Below are 22,237 nucleotides of genomic sequence, written 5' to 3' on the forward strand. Positions count from 1 at the left end.
GTGGAAGGTAGGGTAGGCATGGAAGGTATGGAAGGTAAGGGTAGGTATGGAAGGTAAGGGTAGGTATGGAAGTTAGGGTAGGTAGGGACGGTAGGGTAGGTAGGGACGGTAGGGTAGGTAGGGACGGTAGGTATGGAATGTAGGGTAGATATGGTAGGTATGGACGGTAGGTATGGAAGGTAGGGTAGGTAGGGTAAGGAATGGAAGGTAGGGTAGGTATGGAAGGTAGGGTAGGCATGGAAGGTAGGGTAGGTATGGAAGGTAGGGTAGGTATGGAAGGTAGGGTAGGATGGTAAGAAAAGGAGGGCAGGTATGGAAGGAATGGTAGGTACGGAGGTAGGGTAGGAATGGAAGGTTGGGTAGGCATGGAAGGTAGGGTAGGCATTTAAGGTAGGGTAGGCATGGTAGGTATGGAAGGTAGGGTAGGTATGGAAGGTAGGGTAGGATGGTAAGAAAAGGAGGGCAGGTATGGAAGGAATGGTAGGTACGGAGGTAGGGTAGGAATGGAAGGTTGGGTAGGCATGGAAGGTAGGGTAGGCATTTAAGGTAGGGTAGGCATGGTAGGTATGGAAGGCATGGTAGGTATGGAAGGTAGGGTAGGTATGGTAGGTATGGAAGGCATGGTAGGTATGGAAGGTAGGGTAGGTATGGAAGGTAGGGTAGGTAGGGACAGTAGGGTAGGTAGGGACAGTAGGGTAGGTAGGGACGGTAGGTATGGAATGTAGGGTAGATATGGACGGTAGGTATGGAAGGTAGGGTAGGTATGGAAGGTAGGTATGGAAGGTAGGGTAGGTATGGAAGGTAGGGTAGGTAGGGTAGGTATTGAAAGTATGGACGGTAGGGTAGGTATTGAAAGTATGGACGGTAGGGTAGGTATGGAAGGTAGGGTAGGTATGGAAGGTAGGGTAGGTATGGACGGTAGGGTAGGTATTGAAAGTATGGAAGGTAGGGTAAGTATGGAAGGTAGGGTAAGTATGGAAGGTAGGGTAAGTATGGAAGGTAGGGTAGGTATGGAAGGTAGGGTAGGTATGGAAGGTAGGGTAGGTAGGGATGGTAGGGTAGGTAGGTATGGAATGTGGGGTAGGTATGGAAGGTAGGGTAGGTATGGACGGTAGGGTAGATATGGTAGGTATGGACGGTAGGGTAGGTAGGTATGGACGGTAGGGTAGGTAGGTATGGTAAGGAATGGAAGGTAGGTATGGAAGGTAGGGTAGGTATGGAAGGTAGGGTATGTATTGAAAGTATGGACGGTAGGGTAGGTATGGAAGGTAGGGTAGGTATGGAAGGTAGGGTAGGTATGGAAGGTAGGGTAGGTATTGAAAGTATGGACGGTAGGGTAGGTATTGAAAGTATGGACAGTAGGGTAGGTATGGAATGTAGGGTAGGTATGGAAGGTAGGGTAGGTATGGATGGTAGGGTAGATATGGTAGGTATGGACGGTAGGGTAGGTAGGTATGGAAGGTAGGGTAGGTATGGTAAGGAATGGAAGGTAGGTATGGAAGGTAGGGTAGGTATTGAAAGTATGGACGGTAGGGTAGGTATTGAAAGTATGGACGGTAGGGTAGGTATGGAAGGTAGGGTAGGCATGGAAGGTATGGAATGTAGGTATGGTAGGTATGGAATGTAGGGTAGGTATGGACAGTAGGTAGGTAGGTATGGACGGTAGAGTAGGTAGGTATGGACGGTAGGGTAGGTAGGTATGGAAGGTAAGGTAGGCAGGTATGGAAGGTAAGGTAGGCAGGTATGGAAGGTAAGGTAGGTAGGTATGGAAGGTAGGGTAGGTAGGTATGGAAGGTAGGGTAGGCAGGTATGGAAGGCAGATATGGAAGGTAGGGTAGGCATGGAAGGTAGGGTAGGCATGGAAGGATAGGTAGGTATGGAAGGTAGGCTAGGTAGGTATGGAAGGTAGGCTAGGTAGGTATGGAAGGAAGGGTAGGTGTGGAAGGCAGGGTAGGTATGGAAGGCAGGGTAGGTATGGAAGGTAGGGTAGGATGGTAAGGAAAGGGAGGGTAGGTACGGAAGGGAGGGCAGGTATGGCTAAAATGGTAGGTACGGAGGTAGGGTAGCATGGAAGGTAGGGTAGGCATGGTAGGTATGGAAGGCATGGAAGGTATGGAAGGCATGGAAGGTAGGGTAGGCATGGAAGGTAGGGTAGGTAGGGACGGTAGGTATGGAATGTAGGATAGGTATGGAATGTAGGGTAGGTATGGAAGGTAGGGTAGGTAGATATGGAAGGTATGGAAGGTAGGGTAGGTAGGCATGGAAGGTAGGGTAGGCATGGAAGGTAGGGTAGGCATGGAAGGTAGGGTAGGCATGGAAGGTAGGGTTGGTATGGAAGGTAGGGTAGGTATGGAAGGTAGGGTAGGTATGGAAGGTAGGGTAGGTAGGGGGACGGTAGGGTAGGCATGGAAGGTATGGAAGGTAGGGTAGGTATGGGAGGTAGGGTAGGTATGGACGGTAGGGTAGGTATGGAAGGTAGGGTAGGTATTGAAAGTATGGAAGGTAGGGTAGGTATGGAAGGTAGGGTAGGTATGGAAGGTAGGGTAGGTAGGGTAGGTATGGAAGGTAGGGTAGGTATGGAAGGTAGGGTAGGTATGGAAGGTAGGGTAGGCATGGAAGGTAGGGTAGGCATGGAAGGTAGGGTAGGTATGGAAGGTAGGGTAGGTATGGAAGGTAGGGTAGGTATGGAAGGTAGGGTAGATATGGACGGGAAGGTAGGGTAGGCATGGAAGGTATGGAAGGCATGGAAGGATAGGGTAGGTATGGAAGGATAGGGTATGTATGGAAGGTAGATATGGAAGGTAGGGTAGGTAGGGACGGTAGGGTAGGTATGGAAGGTAGGGTAGGTATGGAAGGTCGGGTAGGTATGGAAGGTCGGGTAGGTAGGTATGGAAGGTCGGGTAGGTAGGTATGGAAGGTCGGGTAGGTAGGTATGGAAGGTAGGGTAGGTAGGTATGGAAGGTAGGGTAGGTACGTATGAAAGGTAGGGTAGGTAGGTATGAAAGGTAGGGTAGGTAGGTATGAAAGGTAGGGTAGGTAGGTATGGAAGGTAGGTAGGTATGGAAGGTAGGTAGGTATGGAAGGTAGGTAGGTATGGAAGGTAGGGTAGGTATGGAAGGTAGGGTAGGTATGGAAGGTAGGGTAGGTATGGAAGGTAGGGTAGGTAGGTATGGAAGGTAGGGTAGGTAGGTATGGACGGTAGGTAGGTATGGACGGTAGGTAGGTATGGACGGTAGGGTAGGTATGGAAGGTAGGGTAGGTATGGAAGGTAGGGTAGGTATGGAAGGTAGGGTAGGTATGGAAGGTAGGGTAGGTATGGACGGTAGGGTACGTATGGAAGGTCGGGTAGGTAGGTATGGAAGGTCGGGTAGGTAGGTATGGAAGGTCGGGTAGGTAGGTATGGAAGGTCGGGTAGGTAGGTATGGAAGGTCGGGTAGGTAGGTATGGAAGGTCGGGTAGGTAGGTATGGAAGGTCGGGTAGGTAGGTATGGAAGGTCGGGTAGGTATGGAAGGTCGGGTAGGTATGGACGGTAGGTAGGTATGGAAGGTAGGGTAGGTATGGAAGGTAGGGTAGGTATGGAAGGTCGGGTAGGTAGGTATGGAAGGTAGGGTAGGTATGGAAGGTCGGGTAGGTAGGTATGGAAGGTAGGGTAGGTAGGTATGGACGGTAGGGTAGGTAGGTATGGAGGGTAGGGTAGGTATGGAAGGTAGGGTAGGTATGGACGGTAGGTAGGTAGGTATGGAGGGTAGGGTAGGGTAGGTATGGAAGGTAGGGTAGGTAGGTATGGAAGGTCGGGTAGGTATGGACGGTAGGTAGGTAGGTATGGAAGGTAGGGCAGGCAGGCATGGACCTGCAGGGCAGGCAGGCATGGACGGTAGGGTAGGTATGGACGGTAGGTAGGTATGGACGGTAGGTAGGTACGGACGGTAGGGTAGGTATGGAGGGTAGGGTAGGTATGGACGGTAGGGTAGGTAGGTATGGAAGGTCGGGTAGGTATGGACGGTAGGTAGGTAGGTATGGAGGGTAGGGTAGGTATGGAAGGTAGGGTAGGTAGGTATGGACGGTAGGGTAGGTATGGAAGGTCGGGTACTACATGACATTAGTCCATTGAAGTGTAGCAATTTAACATTTAGCAGGTTGAACACTGACGTACTCCTTTGACTCCCTTCTTGAGCTTGTCGTCGATGAAGAGGGAGAGGTACTCTGGGGATCGGGAGTTGAGGTTGAGGAAGTACTCAAAGTCTCCGGCGATGGTCTGCTTGAAGAGCCGGTCGTTGTTGAACGACTCCAGGAGGAAACGGTCGAACCGCGTCTTCAGGTCCAACAGGCCCTATAGGACAGAGAATCAAATCCAACTTTATTTAAAGGGAATTTAAAATCACAGCACACTTTACAATAAGTAATAACACACAAACACTATGGAGATTGCAAGTGGTTTACGTGTTACAGTGGGGCAAAAAAGTATTTAGTCAGCCACCAATTGTGCAAGTTCTCCCACTTAAAAAGATGAGGCCTGTAATTTTCATCGTTGGTACACTTCAACTATGATCACTACAAATCACATTGTAGGATTTTTTTATGAATTTGCAAATTATGGTGGAAAATAAGTATTTGGTCAATAACAAAAGTTTATCTCAATACTTTGTTATATACCCTTTGTTGGCAATGACAGAGGTCAAACGTTTTCTGTAAGTCTTCACAAGGTGTTGCTGGTATTTTGGCCCATTCCTCCATGCAGATCTCCTCAAGAGCAGTGATGTTTTGGGGCTGTTGCTGGGCAACACGGACTTTCAACTCGCTCCAAAGATTTTCTATGGGGTTGAGATCTGGAGACTGGCTAGGCCACTTCAGGACCTTGAAATGCTTCTTACGAAGCCACTCCTTCGTTGCTCGGGCGGTGTGTTTGGGATCATTGTCATGCTGAAAGACCCAGCCACGTTTCATCTTCAATGCCCTTGCTGATGGAAGGAGGTTTTCACTCAAAATCTCACGATACATGGCCCCATTCATTCTTTCCTTTACACGGATCAGTCGTCCTGGTCCCTTTGCAGAAAAACAGCCCCAAAGCATGATGTTTCCACCCCCATGCTTCACAGTAGGTATGGCGTTCTTTGGATGCAACTCAGCATTCCTTGTCCTCCAAACATGACGAGTTGAGTTTTTACCAAAAAGTTACATTTTGGTTTCATCTGGACATATGACATTCTCCCAATCTTCTTCTGGATCATCCAAATGCTCTCTAGCAAACTTCAGACGGGCCTGGACATGTACTGGCTTAAGCAGGGGGATACGTCTGGCACTGCAGGATTTGAGTCCCTGGCGGCGTAGTGTGTTACTGATGGTAGGCTTTGTTACTTTGGTCCCAGCTCTCTGCAGGTCATTCACTAGGTTCCCGCCGTGTGGTTCTGGGATTTTTGCTCACCGTTCTTGTGATCATTTTGACCCCACGGGGTGAGATCTTGCGTGGAGCCCCAGATCGAGGGAGATTATCAGTGGTCTTGTATGTCTTGCATTTCCTAATAATTGCTCCCACAGTTGATTTCTTCAAACCGAGCTGCTTACCTATTGCAGATTCAATCTTCCCAGCCTGGTGCAAGTCTACAATTTACAATTACAAGTTTCTGGTGTCCTTTGACAGCTCTTTGGTCTTGGCCATAGTGGAGTTTGGAGTGTGACTGTTTCAGGTTGTGGACAGGTGTCTTTTATACTGATAACAAGTTCAAACAGGTGCCATTAATACGGGTAACGAGTGGAGGACAGAGGAGCCTCTTAAAGAAGAAGTTACAGGTCTGTGAGAGCCAGAAATCTTGCTTGTTTGTAGGTGACCAAATACTTATTTTCCACCATAATTTGCAAATAAATAAATAAAAAAATCCTACAATGTGATTTTCTGGATTTGTTTCTTCTCATTTTGTCTGTCTTAGTTGGAATGTACCTAATGATGAAAATTACAAACCTCTCATCTTTTTAAGTGGGAGAACTTGCACAATTGGTGACTGACTAAATACTTTTTTGCCCCACTGTAACTCTTGGTGATGCCCTAAAAAGATCATTGGTATTCTTCTGTACTGAAATTCCAAATACTGTAGCACTTGGCAGTTATGTACATAGTTTTTATTCCTTTTGCTTATTTTCTGAAATACTGTAAGATGTATATATTGTGTCGTTCCTGGAAGCTGTTGCCGTAGTGATAACCAAAAGATACTCCCTAAAAAAAGAGTGGGCTGGAACCTTAGCTTCAATGCTTATTGGGGTAGTTACCAATGTTACTATTTTAAACACGCTTCAGATTTGAGTTCTTTCTGGTCAGGAAATAATCTGTGCCCTGATTGTTATGGACATGTTCTGAGAATAAAAATGCCAGACAGTCTTTGATTTGAGGTTAGGCCCAGCATACCTGGATGTAGTCGACAGGGTTCTTGCCCTCTCCCTCCTCTGACACCAGAGCCTTGCCCTGCTCCCTCAGGTAGGAGCTCATACACTCACACATGGTCTTCAGGCCGTTAGGCACACGGCTGAACAGCTTGTACATACAGCCCAGGTCTGAGAGGAAGAAATGGGAGAGGAAGGGGGAGAGAAAGAGAGGGGGAGAGAAAGAGAGGGGGAGAGAAAGAGAGGAGGAGAGAAAGAGAGGGGGAGAGAAAGAGAGGGGGAGAGAAAGAGGGGGGAGAGAAAGAGGGGGAGGAGAGGGGAGGAGAGAAAGAGGGGGGAGGAAAGAGAGAGGAAGGGGGGGAGAGAAAGAGGAGGGGGAGAGAGGAAAGAGGGGGGGAGAGAGCAAGAGGGGGAGAGAGCAAGAGGGGGGAGAGAGCAAGAGGGGAGGAGAGAGCAAGAGGGGAGGAGAGAGAAAGAGGGGAGGAGAGAAAGAGGGGAGGAGAGAAAGAGGGGAGGAGAGAAAGAGGGGAGAGAGGAAGAGGGGAGAGAGGAAGAGGGGAGAGAGGAAGAGGGGAGAGAGGAAGAGGGGAGAGAGGAAGAGGGGAGAGAGGAAGAGGGGAGAGAGGAAGAGGGGAGAGAGGAAGAGGGGAGAGAGGAAGAGGGGAGAGAGGAAGAGGGGAGAGAGGAAGAGGGGAGAGAGGAAGAGGGGAGAGAGGAAGAGGGGAGAGAGGAAGAGGGGGGAGAAGAGGGGAAGAGGAAGGGAGAGAGGAAGAGGGGAGAGAGGTAGAAGGGAGAGAGGAAGAGGGGAGAGAGGAAGAGGGGAGAGAGGAAGAGGGGAGAGAGGAAGAGGGGAGAGAGGAAGGGGGGAGAGAGGAAGGGGGAGAGAGGAAGGGGGAGAGAGCAAGAGGGGGAGAGAGCAAGAGGGGGAGAGAGCAAGAGCAAGGGGGAGAGCAAGAGGGGGAGAGCAAGAGGGGGGGGAGAGCAAGAGGGGGGGGGGAGAGCAAGAGGGGGAGAGCAAGAGGGGGAGAGCAAGAGGGGGAGAGCAAGAGGGGGAGAGCAAGAGGGGGAGAGCAAGAGGGGGAGAGCAAGAGAGGGGGGAGGAAGAGATGGGAGAGAGGAAGAGAGGGGGGATGGGAGAGAGGGGGGTGGGAGAGAGGCAGGGGGATGGGAGAGAGGCAGGGGGATGGGAGAGAGGCAGGGGGAGAGGAAGAGAGGGGGGAAGAGATGGGAGGGAGGAAGAGATGGAGGGAGGAAGAGATGGGAGGGAGGAAGAGATGGGAGGGAGGAAGAGATGGGAGAGAGATGGGAGAGAGGGGGGGATGGGAGAGAGGCAGGGGGAGAGGAAGAGAGGGGGAGAGGAAGAGAGGGGGGAGAGATGGGAGGGAGGAAGAGATGGGAGAGAGGAAGAGATGGGAGAGAGGAAGGGGGAGAGAGGAAGGGGGGAGAGATGGGAGAGAGGAAGGGGGGGAGAAATGGGAGAGAGGAAGGGGGGGAGAGGAAGAGGAAAATGGAGAATAGACAAGTTTATGAAGGAAGTTCAAACCAATACACAGACCTACAGTCAGAACTTGACATTGGTTTAGATGTCAAAGATTCACTGGCTCTGTCTTATCTGTATTTCTGCATGTCTGGTTTCAGAGTTAATCTGCATGTCTGGTTTCAGAGTTAATCTGCATGTCTGGTTTCAGAGTTAATCTGCATGTCTGGTTTCAGAGTTAATCTGCATGTCTGGTTTCAGAGTTAATCTGCATGTCTGGTTTCAGAGTTAATCTGCATGTCTGGTTTCAGAGTTAATCTGCATGTCTGGTTTCAGAGTTAATCTGCATGTCTGGTTTCAGAGTTAATCTGCATGTCTGGTTTCAGAGTTAATCTGCATGTCTGGTTTCAGAGTTAATCTGCATGTCTGGTTTCAGAGTTAATCTGCATGTCTGGTTTCAGAGTTAATCTGCATGTCTGGTTTCAGAGTTAATCTGCATGTCTGGTTTCAGAGTTAATCTGCATGTCTGGTTTCAGAGTTAATCTGCATGTCTGGTTTCAGAGTTAATCTGCATGTCTGGTTTCAGAGTTAATCTGCATGTCTGGTTTCAGAGTTAATCTGCATGTCTGGTTTCAGAGTTAATCTGCATGTCTGGTTTCAGAGTTAATCTGCATGTCTGGTTTCAGAGTTAATCTGCATGTCTGGTTTCAGAGTTAATCTGCATGTCTGGTTTCAGAGTTAATCTGCATGTCTGGTTTCAGAGTTAATCTGCGAGGTGAATGCAGAGCTCAGGAAATGCAGTTGAAGCAGATTTCGGTAAAAGAAAGAGAACTGAACCAGTAAATACATGAGTGAGAGTTAACTTATTTGTCTCGCCGATTTGAAAATCATCAACACGAGGGTTTGATTCAGTCAACTCATCTTTAATAGGTCTTGTACTATCTAGTATTTGTATCCCTGTCTGATAGTATGACATCTAGTGGCCCTTTTGGGTACTTCAGACTAACACACATGTTTAATTATCTCTGGCTCTCTGTGTGGCCTTCTACCCCACTATTGTTTGTGGAGATATGCTTCGATTGGTCGACTGACCAAAAGCTCAGCTATAATTAAAATAAATGTGGATCTGACTGGAAGTGTGCAGAGACTTTATTTCTCCCCGTTTCACTTTTGTCTCCAGTAGCTTCACTAATCAGCTTTGGGTGTCCGGTAGATTGTGCCTAATTGGCTACGGTTACATAGGCAACCCATTCAGATCTTTTGCCAATTATTTCCATATCTGATCCCAATCTGATATTTTTCCTAATGTATGAACAGCAACAACGAGTCATATATTGAATATGATCTTTTGCCTGAAGATTCATACCATGTCCATACGTGTGGACCTCAATCCTAACGCAATTCTGATGCTCCAATATGTGGCCTCATTTGTATGATCTAAAAGTAATTTTTGTTTGTGCGCACATGACTTGCCGTTATCAACCATCCCGAAAATGTTATGCAACAGTGACAGGAAATGAACGTTACATCTGTGTGCTACTTCAGAGGCTACATCAGTGGGAATGTGCAAATCTGATATGAGTGTGGACAGTCAAAAAAAATAAGACTGGATAGAAGACAATCGCTAGGTCTGGAGAATCATTGATTAACCCTGGATAACATGCCTATGTCCGGGCAAGAACGGGAACGCTGATCTAGGATTAAGTTTCTCTTTTAGACCACAGTGAAAAGGTTTCTATGGACAGGATGATGTGTCTGGCACTCATACTCGGATGAAAGAGCCCAGGTCTCCAGATATAATTAAACACACAAGTTCTTAGTCTTGATTATAACTCAATTCAGTCTTAATCCAATGCCTGTAAAACAAGCCTGTTTTCCACGTTCACCTTCTGTCTTGCCGTTCTTGAGCATGTGAACCAGGCCAGAATTCTCCATCTCCACGATGGTCTTCATGTGTTTGGAGATGAGCTCCCGTTCCACCACCTTGACGATGGGCTCCTCTGTGGACTTGTCCAGGCAGTGCAGCACCCGCTCTATCTCCTCGTTGATCCTGGCCTCCACCTTCTTGATGTACACACTGGCACTGTTCTCCGCTAGGAACTTCTGGCTCTCCATCTGAGGGGTAGGACAGGGTACGGTTTGAGGAGGAGGGGGGTAGGACAGGGTACGGTTTGAGGAGGAGGGGGGTAGGACAGGGTACGGTTTGAGGAGGAGGGGGGTAGGACAGGGTACGGTTTGAGGAGGAGGGGGGTAGGACAGGGTACGGTTTGAGGGGGAGGGGGTAGGACAGGGCACGGTTTGAGGGGGAGGGGGTAGGACAGGGTACGGTTTGAGGAGGAGGGGGGTAGGACAGGGTACGGTTTGAGGAGGGGGTAGAACAGGGTACGGTTTGAGGAGGAGGGGGTAGGACAGGGTACGGTTTGAGGAGGAGGGGGTAGGACAGGGTACGGTTTGAGGAGGAGGGGGTAGGACAGGGTACGGTTTGAGGAGGAGGGGGTAGGACAGGGTACGGTTTGAGGAGGGGGTAGAACAGGGTACGGTTTGAAGGGGAGGGGGTAGGACAGGGTACGGTTTGAGGGGGAGGGGGTAGGACAGGGTACGGTTTGAGGAGGAGGGGGTAGGACAGGGTACGGTTTGAGGAGGGGGTAGAACAGGGTACGGTTTGAGGGGGAGGGGGGTAGGACAGGGTACGGTTTGAGGGGGAGGGGGGTAGGACAGGGTACGGTTTGAGGAGGAGGGGGGTAGGACAGGGTACGGTTTGAGGAGGGGGTAGAACAGGGTACGGTTTGAGGAGGAGGGGGGTAGGACAGGGTACGGTTTGAGGAGGAGGGGGGTAGGACAGGGTACGGTTTGAGGAGGAGGGGGGCAGGACAGGGTACGGTTTGACGAGGAGGGGGGCAGGACAGGGTACGGTTTGAGGAGGAGGGGGGTAGGACAGGGTACGGTTTGAGGAGGAGGGGGGTAGAACAGGGTACGGTTTGAGGAGGAGGGGGGGTAGGACAGGGTACGGTTGGGGAGGAGGGGGGTAGGACAGGGTACGGTTTGAGGAGGAGGGGGGTAGGACAGGGTACGGTTTGAGGAGGAGGGGGTAGAACAGGGTACGGTTTGAGGAGGAGGGGGGGTAGGACAGGGTACGGTTGGGGGGGGGGGGGGTAGGACAGGGTACGGTTTGAGGAGGAGGGGGTAGGACAGGGTACGGTTTGAGGAGGAGGGGGTAGAACAGGGTACGGTTTGAGGAGGAGGGGGTAGGACAGGGCACGGTTGGGGAGGAGGGGGTAGGACAGGGTACGGTTTGAGGAGGAGGGGGGTAGGACAGGGTACGGTTGGGGAGGAGGGGGGTAGAACAGGGTACGGTTTGAGGAGGAGGGGGGGTAGGACAGGGTACGGTTGGGGAGGAGGGGGTAGGACAGGGTACGGTTTGAGGAGGAGGGGGTAGGACAGGGTACGGTTTGAGGAGGAGGGGGTAGGACAGGGTACGGTTTGAGGAGGAGGGGGTAGAACAGGGTACGGTTTGAGGAGGAGGGGGGTAGGACAGGGTACGGTTGGGGAGGAGGGGGTAGGACAGGGTACGGTTTGAGGAGGAGGGGGGTAGGACAGGGTACGGTTTGAGGAGGAGGGGGTAGGACAGGGTACGGTTTGAGGAGGAGGGGGGTAGGACAGGGTACGGTTTGAGGAGGAGGGGGTAGAACAGGGTACGGTTTGAGGAGGAGGGGGTAGGACAGGGTACGGTTGGGGAGGAGGGGGTAGGACAGGGTACGGTTTGAGGAGGAGGGGGTAGGACAGGGTACGGTTTGAGGAGGAGGGGGTAGGACAGGGGCGGTTTGAGGAGGAGGGGGTAGACAGGGTACGGTTTGAGGAGGAGGGGGTAGAACAGGGTACGGTTTGAGGAGGAGGGGGTAGGACAGGGTACGGTTGGGGAGGAGGGGGTAGGACAGGGTACGGTTTGAGGAGGAGGGGGTAGGACAGGGTACGGTTTGAGGAGGAGGGGGTAGGACAGGGTACGGTTTGAGGAGGAGGGGGTAGGACAGGGTACGGTTTGAGGAGGAGGGGGTAGAACAGGGTACGGTTTGAGGAGGAGGGGGTAGGACAGGGTACGGTTGGAGGAGGAGGGGGTAGGACAGGGTACGGTTGGGGAGGAGGGGGTAGGACAGGGTACGGTTTGAGGAGGAGGGGGGTAGGACAGGGTACGGTTTGAGGAGGAGGGGGTAGGACAGGGTACGGTTTGAGGAGGAGGGGGTAGGACAGGGTACGGTTTGAGGAGGAGGGGGTAGGACAGGGTAGGGTTTGCGGAGGAGGGGGTAGGACAGGGTACGGAGGAGGGGGTAGGACAGGGTACGGAGGAGGGAGGTAGGACAGGGTACGGAGGAGGGAGGTAGGACAGGGTACGGAGGAGGGGGGTAAAACAGGGTACGGTTTGATGTGAGATAGAGGTATTTCAGATACAGAACTAAGTGGAAGTTGGAAGAGGTTTATAGGGCAATACAAACTTATGTAAAACTGAAAATAAAAAGCATTTTATTAGTGTGGACAATTGTTGAGGAGCACACAATGGCGAACTGATGGGCTTCGACTCATGAACCAAGAGGTCACCTATGTTGGAATGTTGCTATATGGGGTTAGATGAGGATAGAGAGAAGCTCCACGGACTAAATGCAGCTTAACGTTTTGTAATAGCTTAGTTGCGTGTTTTTGTGGTTTTAGCATCCATGCCAACATCATAAAACAAATCTCAGCAGTCACAATGACTGGACAAAAAAAAAAATAATAATAAAAAAAAAAAAGTGTGTGTAAAATGTTGCCCAACCCACCTGGAAGAATTCTGCAGACATTTCTAAGAAGGGGGACTCAAAGTCTTCCTCGTACACAGACCTACCCTCCAGACCCAGAATCATCAGCATCTGACAGGCGTTCCTGATCGCTCCCCTGTGCACACACACGGAATAAACATATGATCTAGATTTTTGAGGGGGGATTTCGCTCTTTAAAGAGATAAAAACCATATGATAGGATTTATAGTTTTATGACTCCTTAAAACAAACAGTTTTTTTAAAAGAAGTAACACTGAGTAAAACCTATTTGCCAGAGTGGTGATGAGTTGGGTATTAATGTAGTAGTTAATCTCCCAAGTTGAAAGGTCAGTTCTCTGTGAATAGGATGTGCTACTGCCCTTATCATAGGCAAACATTTTTTTTAAAACAGGCAAAGAGAAAGATAGAATGGTTTCAGGGGCTTAAACCTCACATCACAGATAGCCATTGTCCCCTAGGATATGACTTATGCACCAGCCTCACCAAATACCCACTATCTGATCAACAGTAGCAGGGACTGTATACACAAAGCAAGTCAGTCATCATGACTAATACACTGAATAGATACAGGTCTTTATTTTGTTAGACAGATCCCAGAACAGTCCTTACCTGTCCACCACCTCTCCTTTCCTCTCCCGTGCGATCATGTCCAGCAGGGTCTGTCGCAGGTGGTCTCGGATGCAGCCGTAGCGCACCACCTGGTCTCTGAAGATGATCAGGCCCAGGTTGTAGACGTTCTCCACGTTGTTCTGCTGCACGTACACCCGGTCCTGGAGCCAAGGGGAGTACAGCGCGTTAGAGCGGCCGGTAAGTTAGAATAAAACTGATTTGAATACTTTGTCCTCCGAAGAGAAAATTTACTCAAAGTTTACTCAAATTAAAAATTCAGGAACGGGTAAGGGGGAGGACTCCAAAAGTCAGATTTTTTGCACTGAAAAGCCATATGATACCTGATAGGCTGGTGTCCTTGGTACTTGGTTACACTCAATACTAATCTATAGCCTACTAGGCAGACACAAAAGAAATATGTCTGAAATCTTAGTTCTGGGATTAGATGTTTTTATTACCAAAATAACACTACATCATCTTCCCATTTCTGCACCTAACACTGAGCAGGCCAGGCAACTAACTGGAGACCCAGGGAAAGGTCAAACTTCCTTCCTTTTGTGAGCGTACTCTTTACTGTTCGTTTTATATTGTTTATTTAACTTCTGTTTATTATCTCTTGTCACTTGCTTTGGCAATGTTAACATATGTTTCCCATGCCACTAAAGCCCTTTGAATTGAGGAGAGAGAGAGAGAGAGATCGAGCCCTTTAAATTGAGAAGGGGTGGGGAGGGGGGGAGCGGGGAGAAGGAGAGAGAAAAACAGAAGAATCCCGAGAGAATTCTGCAGTCTCCATAGCGACTGTGTCACTGGATTGTCCCCCACCTCATACAGCACACAGTTGGCCTTACTGTTACAGTAAATCAAGGAGAGTTACCACTAGTTGCCCAAAAAACTGGAGAAATAAAACAGAAGTTCTTTGTTCTGCCCAGGGATAACAGTGCAAACAGTAACTAGAAGGCTGGCCGCCCAACACCCGCCATGACGTGTCGTTGAGGAGAGTCTTCCCAGGGAAAACAGCAACTAGAAGGCTGGCCCGCCCAACACACGCCATGACGTGTCGTTAAGGAGAGTCTTCCCAGGGAAAACAGTAACTAGAAGGCTGGCCCGCCCAACACCCGCCATGACGTGTCGTTGAGGAGAGTCTGCCCAGGGAAAACAGCAACTAGAAGGCTGGCCCGCCCAACACCCGCCATGACGTGTCGTTGAGGAGAGTCTTCCCAGGGAAAACAGCAACTAGAAGGCTGGCCCGCCCAACACACGCCATGACGTGTCGGTGAGGAGAGTCTTCCCAGGGAAAACAGCAACTAGAAGGCTGGCCCGCCCAACACACGCCATGACGTGTCGGTGAGGAGAGTCTTCCCAGGGAAAACAGCAACTAGAAGGCTGGCCCGCCCAACACCCGCCATGACGTGTCGTTGAGGAGAGTCTGCCCAGGGAAAACAGCAACTAGAAGGCTGGCCCGCCCAACACCCGCCATGACGTGTCGTTGAGGAGAGTCTTCCCAGGGAAAACAGCAACTAGAAGGCTGGCCCGCCCAACACACGCCATGACGTGTCGGTGAGGAGAGTCTTCCCAGGGAAAACAGCAACTAGAAGGCTGGCCCGCCCAACACCCGCCATGACGTGTCGGTGAGGAGAGTCTTCCCAGGGAAAACAGCAACTAGAAGGCTGGCCCGCCCAACACACGCCATGACGTGTCGTTAAGGAGAGTCTTCCCAGGGAAAACAGTAACTAGAAGGCTGGCCCGCCCAACACCCGCCATGACGTGTCGGTGAGGAGAGTCTTCCCAGGGAAAACAGCAACTAGAAGGCTGGCCCGCCCAACACACGCCATGACGTGTCGTTGAGGAGAGTCTTCCCAGGGAAAACAGTAACTAGAAGGCTGGCCCGCCCAACACACGCCATGACGTGTCGTTGAGGAGAGTCTTCCCAGGGAAAACAGTAACTAGAAGGCTGGCCCGCCCAACACCCGCCATGACGTGTCGGTGAGGAGAGTCTTCCCAGGGAAAACAGTAACTAGAAGGCTGGCCCGCCCAACACCCGCCATGACGTGTCGGTGAGGAGAGTCTTCCCAGGGAAAACAGTAACTAGAAGGCTGGCCGCCCAACACCCGCCATGACGTGTCGTTGAGGAGAGTCTTCCCAGGGAAAACAGTAACTAGAAGGCTGGCCCGCCCAACACCCGCCATGACGTGTCGGTGAGGAGAGTCTTCCCAGGGAAAACAGCAACTAGAAGGCTGGCCCGCCCAACACCCGCCATGACGTGTCGGTGAGGAGAGTCTTCCCAGGGAAAACAGCAACTAGAAGGCTGGCCCGCCCAACACACGCCATGACGTGTCGGTGAGGAGAGTCTTCCCAGGGAAAACAGCAACTAGAAGGCTGGCCCGCCCAACGCCCGCCATGACGTGTCGGTGAGGAGAGTCTTCCCAGGGAAAACAGCAACTAGAAGGCTGGCCCGCCCAACACACGCCATGACGTGTCGGTGAGGAGAGTCTTCCCAGGGAAAACAGCAACTAGAAGGCTGGCCCGCCCAACACCCGCCATGACGTGTCGGTGAGGAGAGTCTTCCCAGGGAAAACAGGGCAAACAGCAACTAGAAGGCTGGCCCGCCCAACACACGCCATGACGTGTCGGTGAGGAGAGTCTTCCCAGGGAAAACAGCAACTAGAAGGCTGGCCCGCCCAACACACGCCATGACGTGTCGGTGAGGAGAGTCTTCCCAGGGAAAACAGGGCAAACAGCAACTAGAAGGCTGGCCCGCCCAACACACGCCATGACGTGTCGGTGAGGAGAGTCTTCCCAGGGAAAACAGCAACTAGAAGGCTGGCCCGCCCAACACACGCCATGACGTGTCGGTGAGGAGAGTCTTCCCAGGGAAAACAGCAACTAGAAGGCTGGCCCGCCCAACACACGCCATGACGTGTCGGTGAGGAGAGTCTTCCCAGGGAAAACAGCAACTAGAAGGCTGGCCCGCCCAACGCCCGCCATGACGTGTCGGTGAGGAGAGTCTTCCCAGGGAAAACAGCAACTAGAAGGCTGGCCCGCCCAACGCCCGCCATGACGTGTCGGTGAGGAGAGTCTTCCCAGGGAAAACAGGGCAAACAGCAACTAGAAGGCTGGCCCGCCCAACACACGCCATGACGTGTCGGTGAGGAGAGTCTTCCCAGGGAAAACAGCAACTAGAAGGCTGGCCCGCCCAACACACGCCATGACGTGTCGGTGAGGAGAGTCTGCCCAGAGTAAACAGGGCAAACAGCAACTAGAAGGCTGGCCCGCCCAACGCCCGCCATGACGTGTCGGTGAGGAGAGTCTTCCCAGGGAAAACAGCAACTAGAAGGCTGGCCCGCCCAACACACGCCATGACGTGTCGGTGAGGAGAGTCTGCCCAGAGTAAACAGGGCAAACAGCAACTAGAAGGCTGGCCCGCCCAACCCCCGCCATGACACATCGTTGAGGAGTCTGCCAGGGCCATTCTTTCATACAAGGAAACTATTATTTACACTTTAGGGAAACCACTGGAGACAAAACTCCACAACTTTCTGGAGAAGCAATACTACTGATTAGGCCTGTCTGGGGTTAAAAAGACATCTGGAGAATCCTTCAGGACCGGGGTCTGGGAATTCTGCAGATTCATGTAAATTCGGCATATTTTCCAGCAGCTCACTGGTATACAGACAGTAGTTGTGCTTCTTGACATGGTCGACATGGACTGGACATTTCCAATTCAGTGTAACAACAAAACTGTTGTTCTTCCATCAATAACCACAGAACACACTAGAACAGGAGTGTCAAACTTTCAATTAAGACCCAGGTGAGGGGAGTTCTTTACTACTAGTTAGTGACCTTAATTCATCAATCAAGTACAAGGGTGGGGCGAAAACCTGCAGACACTCGGCCCGCCGTGGAATGAGTTTGACACGTGAACTAGACCTAAAGCAGTCCACCTACCATGTACATCAGGATGTCTCTGATCATGACCATGGCTGTCTGGTGGTCGTTCCACGCTTGATTCAAAGTCTGTAGAAAGTTATTGTTTAACGAGTTTAGGACATCTTCCCGTACCTGCGGAAAGACACAAGATAAGTACTGAGAGTCTTAGTAAAGATATAAGATAAGTACTGAGAGTCTTAGTAAAAGTACTGAGAGTCTTAGTAAAGATATAAGATAAGTACTGAGTGTCTCAGTAAAGATATAAGATAAGTACTGAGTGTCTCAGTAAAGATATAAGATAAGTACTGAGAGTCTTAGTAAAGATATAAGATAAGTACTGAGAGTCTTAGTAAAGATATAAGATAAGTACTGAGAGTCTTAGTAAAAGTACTGAGAGTCTTAGTAAAGATATAAGATAAGTACTGAGTGTCTCAGTAAAGATATAAGATAAGTACTGAGTGTCTCAGTAAAGATATAAGATAAGTACTGAGTGTCTCAGTAAAGATATAAGATAAGTACTGAGTGTCTCAGTAAAGATATAAGATAAGTACTGAGTGTCTCAGTAAAGATATAAGATAAGTACTGAGTGTCTTAGTAAAGATATAAGATAAGTACTGAGTGTCTTAGTAAAGATATAAGATAAGTACGGAGAGTCTTAGTAAAGATATAAGATAAGTACTGAGAGTCTTAGTAAAGAAATAGGATAAGTACTGAGAGTCTTAGTAAAGATATAGGATAAGTACTGTCAGTCTTAGTAAAGACATAAGATAAGTACTGAGAGTCTTAGTAAAGATATAAGCTAAGTACTGAGAGTCTTAGTAAATATATAGTTTCTGTCTATGTTGAAGTCGCCCGTAGACACTGATCCAAGGCAAAGACATTTGAGATCAGTGTCTCCATTTTTTGGAGTTTCCAAACTAATGGTGTAAGTTAGGAATGAGATTGAATGAACTGATCCTAGTTCTGTACCTATGGGCAACGTCTACCCAGGGCTCTGTGTTAGAACAGCTGGAGACGGACAACATGTGGACATACAGGTTATGACCCCAGCTATCTGGCCTGCTGTATGCTAAATGTTATATTCATGAGAGAAGGCGATGCCAAATACTAAAATCCAGTGCAGACCAGCTGGTGGTTCATATGAATCAGCCCAGTCCCCAGACAGAATAGACTGCTACAGCTCCCATACTCATCAATCACAAGAGTTTAATCAAGTCTGTCTGTCTGGTTCAGTTTTGAGTGTGGTGAGTTTTCATGTAGGCTATATAGGAATATCATCCGCTCTATTATCCGTATATCTATATTTTAGCTGAACGGGGGATCGTTTCATTGCGTGCGTACTTAATTTGCAAAGTGGATTGCACTGTTGTGTGTGTGCACAGGTTCTCAGCTGATTTTGCATATAAAATTGTTTCCGTTACAAAAGAAACTCCTGGGCCTAATTCGCTGTGTAAGTTAACACCCATTCACAATTGTTTATTTTTTATTTAAAAATATATATTTTTAAATTTTCCCCCAATTTTGTCATTATTTATTTTCTTTTTTTGTGTTGAATTCTACCCCCTTTTCTCCCCAATTTCGTAGGATCCAATTGTTAGCAGTTACTATCTTATCTCATCGCTACAACTCCCGTACGGGCTCGGGAGAGACGAAGGTCGAAAGCCATGAGTCCTCCGAAACACAACCCAACCAAGCCGCACTGCTTCTTAACACAGCGCGCATCCAACCCGGAAGCCAGCCGCACCAATATCTTAGAGTAAACACCGTGTACCTGGTTAGCGTGCACTGCGCCCGACCCGCCACAGGAGTCGCTAGTGCGCGATGAGACAAGGATATCCCTACCGGCCAAACCCTCCCTAACCCGGACGACACTAGGACAATTGTGCGTCGCCCCATGGACCTCCCGGTCGTGGCCGGCTGCGACAGAGCCTGGGCTCGAACCCAGAGTCTCTGGTGGCACAACCTTAGACCACTGTGCCACCCGGGAGGCCAGTCAAACTAGTTTGAATGGGATTCAAGATTATATCCTCAAATTCATGAAGGTACGATATATAAAATGATATTGTGATTACGGATTAAATTGACTTCTACCAGATGCCTCTTATTACGATTTTCATATGCATACACATGCTTTTGCTCTTGAAGACCATAAAAACCAAACTACAAGGCGTGAGGGATGGTCACCTTCACAGCGTATTATGGGAAATTATTTATAGAAGATAAACAGTGGTGCATTGTGGGAGGCGTAGTCCTTTACTTTGTTGACGAGGTGCTCGGTGACGACCTCCCGCAGGCCCGTGTAGAGCTTCTCGCCGTGTTTGTGCAGCACCATTGTGTAGGCGTTCCTGTAGAGCTCCTCGAAGCTCAGCCCGCTGTTGTTCTTCCTCTGGATCTCCTGGATAGCGTTCTTCAGAAGGTCCCAGATATTGTTGACATACTTCTCATCCATTGTCATCTAGGGAGAGAGAAATCGGACACAATGAAGAAACAATGACAACGGAACTGTTCTTCAACCCTTTTCACCTGTGTCCGTTCATTCTTAGTAAGGATTGTTTCCTCATTCTGCAAATCTGAACAGATGACATCTTTGTCAATTGATATATGACAGCAAGTGCACAGACGTTGGTAATTCATTTAGAGGTTGCTATCGGGTTAGAACAATGATGCAAGTTTATAAGTATCTTACAGTGTTTCATACAGTCTCAAAAGTTGTTTAGGTATGGCTATGATCGACGACAAGCCCTGCACCTAGTATGCATTTTTGTGATTTGCGTGAGGATTTGAAGCCTTAACTTAAAAATGTTCTAAGTGCTTGCTTTGATAAACAACAGGTGCAGCTCGTGTCTAAAACTTGAGTGATAATAACATGAAAAACAAAACAGTCAATTATGACTTCACAGTGACTCAATCATGGCGGTTGAAACACACCTTGTCTCGACACATTTGAAACAAAGAGACAACGCCATTGGCCTATTATTAGGGATGTCTGTGTTTCTCATTGGTAGAGAGAAGGGAGGAGTTGGTGCATTAGGAAATCAAGTGACTAGGCTAATTGTAGTCAGAACATCTGTATTAGGACTATTGTGTAGGTTGTGATGGTGCAACACGCGATAAGTCAAATACAAAACAATAATACATTTATTTCAGTTAGGGATTTTCATTATACAGGTCATCTCAAAGACGCTTAAAACCAAAAGTACATGTAGTTCTTGGGCTGGACGATGGTCATCAACAGAGGCTGACGTGTCCAGGTCCCATCACCTCCGGTGGGTTAGAGATAGCATGACGTCGGTCTAAGCCTAGGTGTTTTTATATTTTAAAGTATTGGTAATTATCAATAGTAGAACGAGTACATAGCAGTAAATGATATATTTGCTTGCGTTCGTTTACATGATCATAATCTGACATTATTAATGCAGATAGGGTCTATAACTACAACAAAGTGAACAAACCAGGAGTTGTTATGCAAGCCTGTCTGTATAAACACATTAATGAATGAGATAATTTGTTGTGGGAAAGTATCTTGTCTTTCCCTAGGCAGGTGCAGAAGAATAGAAAATTCCAAGATGAGGTGAGGGGGAAAAAAAATATGCAGACAGTAACATTTGTTTTAATCAACTACAGATATGATTCTGATTAAAATTAATGTGGGCACAGCAGAGGCACCAAGATGAGTCAAGTCTTTTTGCCCCGTAGCTTATTAGTATTACAACAGCTTAGCTAGCTATCAAACCCTGTCAAGATGTCCATTCTTTTGGCCATTCAAACCTCAGGCATCCAGTCACCTGACCAGAGAGCATATTAGCACTCCAGCCACAACCATACACCTATTAGACAGGCAAGGAGAGGGCTGGAACCTGTAACTTTGATTGACTTCATGGCCGTTTGTCCGCCAGAGATGGATGTTCAACTCACACATTGACATGAGGAGTAATTGAGGGAGATTGACTCAGCCTAAGAGTTTAAAATGAGAGAGAGAGAGAGAGAGAACGGGCCATGCCAACAAGTCATTATTCTACACCCGAGTGCCTCCCCTCCACAAAGTAATTACATAATCTGTTTTATTATATCAGGGCCAACAACTGAACTGAGGGGTACAGGATGCACCAACATGTGCAAAGGGGAAAACTGCCTAAATAGAATCCAGTTCTTCATGGCAGTCTAAATTAAAGCCTGCCCAAGCATGCAGAGATGTAAGCAAACACATAGGCCCTAAACACACACACACTACACTGAAAGTCACTTTGGTGGGCCTACATTTGGAACATGGGCCAAATAAACTGGGGGGCAAGTAGTTGTGTAAGATGAAAAGCTTATCCCTTCTCCTGCTCAGTTATTATTAGGTGGGGCTGCTGCAGGTATGCAGGCAGACAAAACTGCATATCCCATACCCTGGCTACTGTCCAGGTGCACAGACTGAGTGCGTGGTCACAGAAGCACTCGCACGGCCATTCCGCTGCTGTTATTCCTGCAGCATTCAAGCAGTCAGAGTGTAACAGAGTGCGTGTGTGCGAGATATTCAGGGGACGAGAGAGTACATTTCTGTCTAAGCCCAGGGCCCTGACTGCAATGTCATTCCTTCACACATACAGCCAATGTCTGACATCCAACAGTGTAGGGCTGCTCTCATAAAACGAGAGACTAACGTTATCTAACTAACGTACAGCAATCGGTATACATGTTTAGCTAGTTCTGCAACATAGTCAGGCTACATATTGCCATGTTAAATATCTACAAATCACGACACCGATTTTTAAAAAACAACAACAAAAAACCACTGACAAATTAGTTTAGAAACTCTGTTCATACCCTTTCTGAGTTAGTAAGTTAGGCCTACGCTACAGGCAGTTTTTACGGGTGGGCAGTTTGCTACACAGCTAAGGAACTAGATAACGTTAGCCGGTAGCTTACTAGCTAACGATAGATAGTTGACTTAAAAGTGTAGTTAACCAGGTAGCTAGTTAGTTACCAAGCTAGGTTTCTGCTAACTAGCTAATAAGGTTAGCTGGCTGCCAATGTATATAGTTAGCCAACGACCTAGCT

The 22,237-nt window shown here is 48.9% G+C and overlaps 1 protein-coding gene across 2 annotated transcripts in view; it reads right to left on the reverse strand.

The window, feature by feature from the left end:
- LOC118378570 (cullin-3-like) overlaps nt 1–22,237 on the reverse strand; it is a 39,046-nt gene that overhangs the window by 16,263 nt on the left and 546 nt on the right. The window contains exons 2-8 of one of the 2 annotated variants that reach the window (XM_052476288.1): nt 19,452–19,649; nt 17,213–17,326; nt 13,268–13,428; nt 12,659–12,773; nt 9,737–9,965; nt 6,399–6,544; nt 4,155–4,331 (exon numbers count right to left, since the gene is read on the reverse strand). In XM_052476288.1, coding sequence (XP_052332248.1) covers nt 4,155–4,331; nt 6,399–6,544; nt 9,737–9,965; nt 12,659–12,773; nt 13,268–13,428; nt 17,213–17,326; nt 19,452–19,649 — 1,140 coding nt within the window. The remainder of the gene's footprint in view (nt 1–4,154; nt 4,332–6,398; nt 6,545–9,736; nt 9,966–12,658; nt 12,774–13,267; nt 13,429–17,212; nt 17,327–19,451; nt 19,650–22,237) is intronic. The other variant, XM_052476289.1, reaches the window with a different exon arrangement.

This window comes from Oncorhynchus keta, chromosome 23 (assembly GCF_023373465.1).
Source record: "Oncorhynchus keta strain PuntledgeMale-10-30-2019 chromosome 23, Oket_V2, whole genome shotgun sequence".
Lineage (NCBI taxonomy): Eukaryota > Metazoa > Chordata > Actinopteri > Salmoniformes > Salmonidae > Oncorhynchus > Oncorhynchus keta.